At 34.8% G+C, this 10,956-nt stretch overlaps 1 protein-coding gene across 1 annotated transcript; it reads right to left on the reverse strand.

Moving 5' to 3' along the window:
- Positions 1-1,817: 1,817 nt before the first annotated feature.
- LOC137645283 (uncharacterized) lies at positions 1,818-8,452 on the reverse strand. Its single transcript, XM_068378100.1, has 5 exons — positions 8,237-8,452; positions 5,737-5,971; positions 3,531-3,713; positions 2,557-2,799; positions 1,818-2,056 (listed from the first exon to the last, which is right to left on the reverse strand). Exons 1-5 carry the CDS (start codon positions 8,450-8,452, stop codon positions 1,818-1,820), a joined length of 1,116 nt encoding a protein of 371 aa, XP_068234201.1.
- Positions 8,453-10,956: the final 2,504 nt, after the last annotated feature.

Below are 10,956 nucleotides of genomic sequence, written 5' to 3' on the forward strand. Positions count from 1 at the left end.
TAGAAAGGGGGTCACCTTTTACCCCAGTATCAAAAGGGAGGCACAAAACACAAGAGCCCGTTTATCACTGTGCATCTTTTAACATCCATTCCCTTGTTCTTTCGATGGATCAGTAACAAGGGTTAACGAATAACTGCAGATATAATGATGGTTCCGGGAGTGGTCACTTGGAGGGCTATCATTTTTTTTTTTTTTTTTTTTTTTTAGGGTAGAAATATGCACTCGAGTAGTTTGCTTAATTCTATTATTCTTGGATACAAGACTTTCACAAGAACTATTCAAGTTGAAGGAATGTATGACTTATCAACTTAGTACCTTTAAGCACATGCAAGTATTTAGTTAGATAAATTCAGTCTACTTCAAGGCCAATTAACACTGTAGTTTAACTAGTTAGATTTCTTCTTCTTGTAGCAGTTGTTGTGAATGTAGCATTCTTGTTAGAGGACTGTAGCAGTACTATGCTTTGTAGTTAGGGGATTTTCCTTACACTGTTTGGTATGGTGGTTATAGTCGTTCTGCTTAGATGGCTATATTTGTTCTTGGTGTAGTAGTTAAAACGATTCTGCCTGAACTGTGCTTAGGCGGTTTCAGTTTGGTAGTTACCGTGGTTCTACAAGCATATCCATGGATTAAGTCCGTCGTTAGGTGGAACGAGGGGGCTGAGCATCTTCAGTGGAGTGAAGCTGTGAGTCCTGCCAAAGGATGCACTCATTGGCAACGTTGAACAAAATGGTGTCCGATCTGAAATGAGGAGAAGTAGGACAAGTGGGAGAAACTTTTAGTTGTAGTATTATAAGCATTAGCAATCACAGCAATACACTCAGATAAGGAGGTGAAACTTCTAGTAGGCTTAGTAGTAGTAGAAGGATTAGCAGTTGCATTAATACACTCCAACCAGTCGGTGAAACCTCTAGAAGTAGTATTAGTAGTAGTAGTATTGGTAGTAGTTGCAATAATAGTAGTAGTAATTGTAATAATACACTCCGACAAGCGTGTGAAATTTCTATCAATAGTAGTACAGGCAGCAGATAAATTAGCAGTTGCAGCATTACAAGTAAGTAAACATCTATTACCAATAGTATTAAAAACAATAGCAGTTGCAGTAATACACTCGGACAAGCAGGTGAAACTTCTAGTAGTATCCTAGTAATAGCAAAAGCATTAACAGTTGCAGTAGTTTACTTGGTAAAGTAGGTGGAAATTTTAGTAGTATAAGTAGAAGTATAAGCATTCACGGCAATATACTGAGATAAGTAATGGAAACTATGAGTAATAGTAATAGAAGAAGCATTAACAGTTGCAGCATTACAAGTAGCTGAAACTCCTAGTAGTAATAATTGAAACTTTAGCAGTAGCAATAATGCATTCGGACAAGTAGGTGAAACTTTTAGTAGCAATTTAGAAGCATTAGCAGTTGTAAGAACACATTCGGATAAGTAGGTGAGACTTCTCTTATTTTTAGTTGAAGGATTAGTATTGCAACAATACACATAGGTGAATAAATGAAACTTCTATTAGTAGTATTAGAAAAACTATCAGTCACAGCAATACACTCATACATGAAGACGACACTTTTAGTTATAGTATTAGAAGCATTAGCAGCCAAAACATTACACTCGTAAAAGTAGTGGAAACTTCTAGTACTAGTAATAGAAGCATTAGTAGTCACAGTAATACTCTCAGACAAGAAAGTGACACTTCTCGTATGCTTAGAAGTAGTAGAAGGATTAGCAGTTGCAGTAATACAGTCGAACCAGTAGGCGAAACTTCTAGTAAGGCTGGTAGTAGTAGAATGATTAGCAGTTGCAGTAATACACTCAGACAAAGTATGAACAATTTTTATTATCAGTATTAGAAGCATTAACAGTAACAGGAATACTATCAGACGCGTAGATGAAACTTTTAGTTGCAGTATTAGGAGCATTGGCAGCCACAACATCACACTCAGAGAAGTAGTTGCAACTTTTATTAGTAGTACTAAAAGCACTAGCAGTCAAATTATTACACCCAGATAAGTAGGCAAAACTTATATTAGTAGTATTAGAAGCATTAGCAGCTATAGTAAAACACTTGGACAACTAGATGAAACTTCTATTGGTAGTGTTAGAAGCATTAGCGGTTACAGCAATACACTCAGTCTAGTAGGTGAAACTTTTAGTATGCCTAGAAGTAGTAGAAGGATTAGCAGTTGCAACAAAATACTTGGACAAGTCAGTGAAACTTCTAGAAGGAATAGTATTATTATTATTAGTAGTAGTGGTAAAAGTAGTAGTAATAGCAGTAGTAATTGCAATAATACACTTCGACAAGAAATTGTTATTTCCATTAATAGTAGTAAAAGAATTAGCAGTTACAGCATTAAACATGGACAAGTAGGGTTATTTCTTTTAGTAATAGCATTAAAAGCATTTGCAGTTGCAGTAATGCACTCGGACAAGTAGGTGAGACTTCTAGTAATAGTAATAGTAAAAGCATTAGCATTTGCAGTAGTGCCCTCAGAAAAGTAGGTGGAACTTCCAGTAGTATAAGTAGAAGTATAAACATTCACAGCAATACACTGAGACAAGTAAGTGAAACTTTTAATAGTAGTAATAGAAGAAGCATTAATAGTTACAGCATTACACTCGGACAAGTAGCTGAAACTTCTAGTAATAGTAGAAATGTTAGCAGTACCAGTAATGCATTCGGACAAGTAGGTGAAACTTTTAATTGTAGTTGTAGAAGCTTCAGCATTTCTAAGAACACACTCGGACAAGTAGGTGAAAGTTTTATTACTAGTAGCAGAATGATTAGCAGTTGCTATAATACACACAGGCAATCAAATGAAACTTCTAATGGCAGTATTAAAAGAAATAGCAGTGACAGCATTATACTCAAACAAGAAGGTGACACTTGTATTGGTAGTAGCAGTAACACTAGTAGTCACAGCAATACACTCAGACAACTGGGCAAAAATTGTATTAGAAAAATTAAAAGCCACTGCAATACAAACACAAGTAAGTGAGACTTCTATTAGTGATATTAAAAGCAATAGCAGTCACAGTAATACACTCAGTAAATGGGTGTAAATTCTATAAGTAGTATTAGAAGAATTATTAATCACAGTAATACACTGAGACAAGTAGGTGAAACCTCTTTTAGTAGTACGTACTAGAAGCATTAGCAGTTGCACCAATCCTATCATAAGAGTAGGGGATACTTGAAATAATGTAGTAGGAGAAACAATAGGTGGTTGCAGTAATACATTCAGATAAGTAAATGAAAATTGCATTAGTAGTATTTGAAGCATTACCAGTCGGAGCAATAAACTCGGAAAAATAGATGAAACTTGTAGAAGTAGTAGTAGAAGCCTCAGCAGTAGCAGTAATGTACTCGAAACAAATAGGTGAGACTTTTAGTATGAGATTTAGTAGACTTAGCAGTTGTAAAAATACACTTGGACAAGTAGGTGAAATTTTTACAAGAAGTAGGAGAAGGATTAGCAGTTACAGGAAAACATACAGACAAGTAAATGAAACTCCAATTGGTACCATTAGAAGCACTGGCAGTCACAGCAATACACTCAAACATGTAGTTGAAACATTTATTGGTAGTATTAGAAACATTAACTTTCCCAGCATTACATTGCGTCAAGTAGGTGAAACTTCTTGTATTTGAATTAGAAGCATTAGCAGTCACAGCAATACATTCAGACAGGTAGGTGAAACTCTTATCTGTTGTAATAGAAACATTAAAATTCACAGCAATACATAGACTTGTTATGGTAGTAGTAGAAACATTAGCAGTTGCAGCAATGCACTCAAACAATTAGGTTAACTTCTATTACTATGCATTTCAGGGTCGTGTCCAATTGATTTTTGTTGATAAAATCCTACCAAAACATCGGATATGGGTCACATTTTGGAGATAGGTATTTAAAGCCACAGCCTAATTAGCAAAAATATGCAGTAATGTTTAACGTGAATTATAAAGGCACTTACCAGAGTAAATATAAGAAATTGAAAGGGTGACTTAGCTAAATTTAGACGCACCGAGAGAGAAGATAGTTGTGAGGTGATCTATGACATCAGACGTAATACCCAGTAAACTTTCCATTCACAATAGTACACACGTCCATAACATGAGGTGGACATCAGAGCATTCATACGTCAAAGCCAATCTGTTTTACGTGACTGCTGTCTGGTGCTTCACTTATGGCAGGCTTGGCAAATTGTCCTCGTGGCAGCAAGACTGCTTTTGTGCTGCGTGTTTTTGCAGTATGCAATAAAGAAAATAACCGCATGCGTCATATGATTAATATTAACAGGTAAGTGGATAACAGATCATGCACAAACACCAAATGATTCAGACAGGATGCCTAAATTAACTTTTATAGGGATCATACTTGAATGAAGAGTTTGGAAAAAAAATCAGATATACATATATTTTTGTTTATATTAATGTATTTCTAAATTTTCACAATAAGAAGAAGAGATGACTGATGTTTTTCTTGACTGTAAACTATCTCACTGACTAGCTTCATCAACCATATTTAACAATTTACCTATTCTACTGATCTCCTTATATATATATATATATATATATATATATATATATATATATATATATATATATATATATATATATATATATATATGTAAATATATATATACAGAGAGAGAGAGAGAGAGAGGGAGAGAGAGAGAGAGAGAGAGAGAGAGAGAGAGAGAGAGAGAGAGAGAGAAGAAGAAGTGTATAGGGTAGCTGTTTGTGTGACTGCATTAATAAAGTGGCTAAACGACTGGAGTGTCTAGTAACTACGTCATACTATAATAGAGTATCAATGAGTAGGAGGGCCTTCAGTAATGATGTCTACATAGTCTCTCTCTGGGTGCGTCTAAATTTAGCTAAGTTACCCTTTCAATTTCTTAGATTTACTCTGGTAAGCGCATTTATTATTCACATTAGACATTATTACATATTTTGGCCGATTAGGCTGTGGCTTCAAATACCTATTTCCAACATGTGACCCATATCTGATGTTTTGATAGGATTTTATCAGCGAAAATCCATTGGAGACGGCCAAGAAATGTATAGTAGTAGTATTAGAAACATTAGCAATCACAGCATTGCACTCAGGAAACCAGGGGGAAATTTTATTAGTAATATTGAGATCATTAGGAGTCACAGCAGTATACTCAGACAAGTAGATGAGACTTGTTTTATTTGTATTAAAAACATTAGCAGTCACAGTAATACACACAGACAAGTAGATGAACCTTCTACTAGTATTATTGGAAGTATCAGAAGTCTCAGTAATACACTCAAACAAGATGGTGAAACTTCTATCAGTAGTATTAGAAGTATTAGCAGTTGCACCATTACTTTCATAAGAGTATGGGAAACACTAAATAATGTAGTAGGTGAATCAATTACAGGTTGCAGAAATACACTCAAATATGCAGATAATATTTGTATCAGTAGTATCATAAGCATTATACATTTATAGCAATACACTAAAAAAAAAGTAGGGGAAACTTCTATTAGGCCCAGAATTAGTAAAAGGATTAGCAGTTGCAGCAATACACTCGGACACGTAAGTGAAACTTCTAGTAGTAGTAGTAGTAGTAGTAGAGGCATTACCAGTTGTAGCAATACACTCAGACAAATAGGTGTAACTTCTAGGTTTAGTAGTATTAGAAGCGTTAGAAGCTACATAAATACACTCAAACAAGTAGGTGAAACTTCAATTAATACTAGTAGAAGGATTATTAGTTGCAGCATTATGCTCGGGCAAGTAGAAGAAACTTCTAATAGTAGTAGTAGAAGCATTAGCAGTCACAGCAATACACTCAGACAAGTTGTTGAAACATCTAGTAGTAGTAGTAGAAGCATTAGTAGTTGCTGCAATAAACTCACAGAAGTAGTTGAGACTTGTGTTAATAGTATCAGTAGTATTAGTAGTAGACACTTCAGCAGTTGCATTAGTATACTAAGACAAATAGTTGAAAATTCTAGTCATAGTAGTATTAGATGGATTAGCGCTGCAGTATTAGGTTAAGTGCACAGAGAAAATAGGTTGCCAGCACTCTGATTTTCGCACCAAACCACGCCGGAAACCAGCGATATAAGATGTTTACAGAGGATGTTGGTACTTGTTTCAACCCTCTTGCTGAGCAACACGGACAAGGCAGTATCTGTCATCAGTATACAAGATGTCAACTTCCTCGTCTGGATATGATTCCTTGCTGCTCAATAGCATTCATCAAAAAGTCAAGAGAAAAAGAAGAGCAGTACATGAAATAAACACAAGAAAAATGAGGTTGGAGACTATTTTAATCCTTTCAATGATCTGAAGAGGGACAGAGCAAGTCTTTTTAGTATACAAGGATGACACAAGAGAAATTAATCTACATTCCCAAGACATTTGAAGACATTTTGCAAATGACATAAGCAACTCATTCAACCTGAAGAAAGACTTCTCATTATCACGAGTAAGGTGAGTGAAATTTAATGCTTAAATTAATTTCATATTACTTTATTAATAGAAGAACAAATAACTTTTTTTTATTGTATGGGACGGATAAACGCGGCATTGAAACAAAGTAATGATACAAATATAATTAATCCTAATAACAAAACAATTGCATAAAATAAGCATTTCTCCTGGTACAGACATTTGTGTGATACTAAGACTTAGTGTACTACATAGATTGTGAAGTTATAACTCCGGCATTAATTTGAGACCTTATTGGAAACTTGGCATAGGAGTAAGGAGACACCTGTGGGGTATAAGTAAAAGCTGAGGAAGGGGAACCATAGTTATCTGGAAGGGAAGATATGACAGGCACTGGATATTCAAATGGTTGTGTAAGTTCTTGTGAGTGCCATCTAAATGTCAGCTTCTGCAGAGGAGGAATTCTTTTGAAGAACCCTGCGTTTTTTTTCTCTCAAGTACAGAATTTTGTTTTTGTTCAATATCTAAGATGCTTTGGTTGAAGTATCTGTTTATGAGCATTTTTTAGCTCCCTGTTTCTTCGTATGAGTAGCACGTAAAGTGAGCCATTTCTTTTCTATTTCTTCATCTTCGCATTCCAGTGTGTCTATAGTTTGTAATGAAGAGGCTAACAACGAACCTTCCACTGTAGCCATTGGGGATCCATGGTACCCCTTTGGTACTCCTCTTAAGGTAATTCTGTTAATGAGGTTTCAACAGTATCACTGGATAGCACAAGTGATAAATTTCCAATTGAAGCTTTTGCTTTCACTCCGTCTTTTAATAAATGCAGTAATTTGAAATACAGGGACTTTGATCTGGAATTGTCACCTGCAGCATCACCTGATCGAGCTGGTGGAATTTTCCCGAGCTCATAAGTAAATTGGTCTCTAAGATACTGTATTTCCATTTTTTCCTTATCAGTGTTTCAGAAAATCAAAAATATTTGGGTAGTGTTGATAAAATTGATTATGCGTATCATGTTAATAGGCATACATACATACCCTGGGCATATATCTTTCAAGAATGTATTTGAATGGCAAAGGGCACACACATATACATACATTCACATTTTAAAACATCGCCAAGGCTAACACTGTTAAAAATAGCTGTAGGAAAACGGTGAAATTCCTGGAATAAATGTAGTCAGGCATTTACCATTTTAAAAACAGATGTATTGACGTAAAAGAATGATATTTGTGTTCTACATAACACATTCATCGGTAAAGATGGCGTTGGACATCATCTAACTGAGAATGCCGTCTCAACCCAACAGGAAAATGATCATATATATTGTCGTGGAAGTCTCAAACAACAAAGCTGTGAATGTTAGGGAAATTTTCAAATCTTTCTTATTGAAAAATCCTTCAGTATACAAGAACCGAACACAAAAGTAAACCATGTTTAAGATCACAGAATTTCATAGCTGTGGTTTTGATACTTCTCCTATTACTCCTGTACTGTGTGCAATAAAAAAAAAAATAAGATACAATGGTTCGTAGGTTTTAGATATTTGCTCCACTGACCTCTAAAACTAACTGCCCCAATTTTTGACAAAGCTTTTATTTCTTTTATTACCCTACAACCCTTAGGTTTCTATAAAAAAAATACACACATACATGCAATAATAATAATAATAATAATAATAATAATAATAATAATAATAATAATAATAATAATAATAATAATAATAATAATAATAATGGAAATTTCTTTATCTTCACATTTCATCTGGTTGATTTCAGCCCACTGCCTATCCACCTTCAGCACTTTAGCACCCTCTACACCGAGGAGTACTTCCAAGAGCCTCTCAGATGCTTCAGGTGTCAGAAGTTTGGGCACCGCAGGAGCAGCTGCAGAGGCCCAGAGATCTGCGCAGTGTGTAGCAGTAGACAACACCCAACAGCCTAATGCATTGCCAGGTTCAAGACCGGACATCCCACCACTGCTAATACCCCTAACTGCAGACGATCTCATTGTGGAGAGTCAAAGTCAAGTCAAGTCAAAGTCAAAATCTTTATTTCCATTATTACAATGGTTATTCTTTTGTTAAAACAAAAAACTATATATTAAAACAATAAGTTATATATAAGTTCCATTTCTAATGGATAGCTTTACATAAAAGATACATAATACTTAAAATATAAAATAGTATTACTTTAAAAACATATACACACTGAGAGGGTGTAATTTGCTCTTTCAGATTAAAATTTTCAATAAATTAGTATCATTCATAAAATAAGGAAAATAGCGACTTCAATCAGATGAACATAAAATTTCATAAAATTAAAAACTCATAAAATATCGGTGATAAAAATGAATAGAAAAAATAAATCCATCTTATTCACAGTGTTTGTTTACAAGATAATCTTTAAGTTTCCTTTCAAAAACGTTAGCACTTGAACAGTCCCTAATATTTTGAGGTAGCTTGTTCCAGGCTGATGGGCTCCTTATTACCATAGAGCGTGATCCGAAGTCAGTTCGGTATCTTTGTATATATAAGTCATTATTTTGCCTAGTTGAGGCATCCCTGCAATTACCGACGTTTAAAAAATCATATAACCAGCTTGGGTATTCCTTTTTTAGAACTTTAAAAACAAAAACACAAATTCCATAGATATATTGATTTCTTAATTTTAACCATTGTAGTTGTTTGAGGACTGGGGTGATGTGATCATATTTTCTAACCCCCCCCCCCTACCGTGACCTGAGGAGCAAAATTTACAAGTTTCTGGGCTTTTTCTAAGTATACGTCGTTAGTCCCTCCCAGATTTTAATACAATAACTTACTATACTTAACGCTAGGCTTTGAACTATTATTATTCTAGTCGAGTTATCAAAATGATCTTTTATTCTATTAATATACATCAAGATACCGCTCTACTTATTTCATCAATGTGATGATTAAATGTCATACATTTGTCCATATACAAACCTAGATTTTTTACATAATTGCTAGTCTTTACCTCTTCACCATCGCATCTAATTGTTATATTAATGTCAATCTTGCTCATGTATTGTGAAGTACCTGTAAACATGCCTTGCGTTTTACTGGCATTCATTAGCAATCCTTTCCTTAAGAAGTATTTTTTCATTTCTAGTAAAATAAATTCTGTCCTTTCAATTAACTCCAAGTTTTCTAGCGAATCAGAGAGCAAAACTTGGGAGTCATCCGCATACTGAATTAAAAAGCAGTCCTTTATATATTTGGCCATATCATTAACGTATATCAAAAATAATATTGGGCCCAGCACAGACCCTTGAGGTACACCATATTCAACCTTCTCCAACCTCGATTTGACATTGCCTAGTCTAACAGCTTGAGAACGATCTTGCAAGTAATCACCCAACCAAAAAGTATCAATATGGTGTTCTTTGCATGCTTTCAACAACTCTGTATGGTTCACGCTATCGAAAGCTTTTGAAAGATCACATAAAATTAATAGAGAAATATTCTTATTGTCAATATTCTTATATATTTCATCTGTCAAGTTCGTGAGCGCAGTCTCTGTGGATAAGCCTCTACGAAAAACATGCTGTGATTTAGATAACAGTTTGTTTTCTTCGAGATGTTCCATAAGCTGTTCAGCTACGATTTTTTCTATAACTTTAGACAGGACTGGTAAGATAGAAACGGGTCTAAAATTGCCTGGGTCATCTTTATCTACGATTTTATGAAAGGGGTTAACTAAAGGATGTTTCCAAACAGATGGGTACACACCAGTTACTATGGACGTATTGATAATGATCGTAACATAAAAAGCAATAATTAAAAGGGAATCCTTTAAAAAACGAGTGGGAATGCCATCTACTCCAAACGCATTACTGTTGCTCAAAGAGAGAGTGTGTGTGTCAGCGAGCAAGAGGTAGTTAGTGTATCAATTGTTTGTTGTGAGAAAGATTTGGTATATATGAGGTTTTTTATGTGTTTTTAGCTAGGTTAGGGCAGTAGTGAATATCTTGGGTGAATGTTCTTTTTCATTTGACTTCAGCTAGAGGCAGTTGTGTGGTTTGAGTGCTGGATTACTATTTTATATCATTTTTCGACCAGTGTGGAAGTGTTTATTTATTTCTTAAGTACAATTTTATTCCTCTTTGCTAGGAGTGATTCTGAATGATAGAAACAGTTTATTATTTATCTTTGGTTATAGTGCGATAGTTTAGTTAGCTAGGAGTGTTCGTAAATGTTTTTCTTTTTTCATTTGCAGACTGTAATTCCTCCTTTGGAAAACTCATTTGTGAATGTTGATCTTTACCTGCTGACCAGGCTAGTAATTGATTGTATATAGACTGCTCTTCTTGATTGCTCAACCGTTGATGACCTGGCCTGTTTATTAAGATTACATATGATGATGATGATGATGATCTTGATTCCCGTGACCCTAAGGAGTTAAGGCCGTTATGGCAAATTAAGACACTCTCCTGTTTATCATATAATGGTGTTGTTTCAATAAAGACAGTGGGCTAAGTGAATGATTATT

Source organism: Palaemon carinicauda, chromosome 8, assembly GCF_036898095.1.
Source record: "Palaemon carinicauda isolate YSFRI2023 chromosome 8, ASM3689809v2, whole genome shotgun sequence".
Taxonomy (NCBI): domain Eukaryota; kingdom Metazoa; phylum Arthropoda; class Malacostraca; order Decapoda; family Palaemonidae; genus Palaemon; species Palaemon carinicauda.

What these genes read in the sequence shown, in the direction of transcription:
- LOC137645283 (XM_068378100.1), bottom strand. Translation starts at nt 8,452, where the DNA reads ATGAGATCGTCTGCAGTTAGGGGTATTAGCAGTGGTGGGATGTCCGGT. An exon ending in AGGGTGCTAAAGTGCTGAAG is followed by an intron (nt 5,972 to 8,236) that starts GTGGATAGGCAG and finishes TATTTGTCTTAG; the next exon opens with TATACTAATGCAACTGCTGA. An exon ending in GACTGCCAGTGCTTCTAATG is followed by an intron (nt 2,800 to 3,530) that starts GTACCAATTGGA and finishes TGTGTATTATAG; the next exon opens with CAACTGCTAATCATTCTGCT.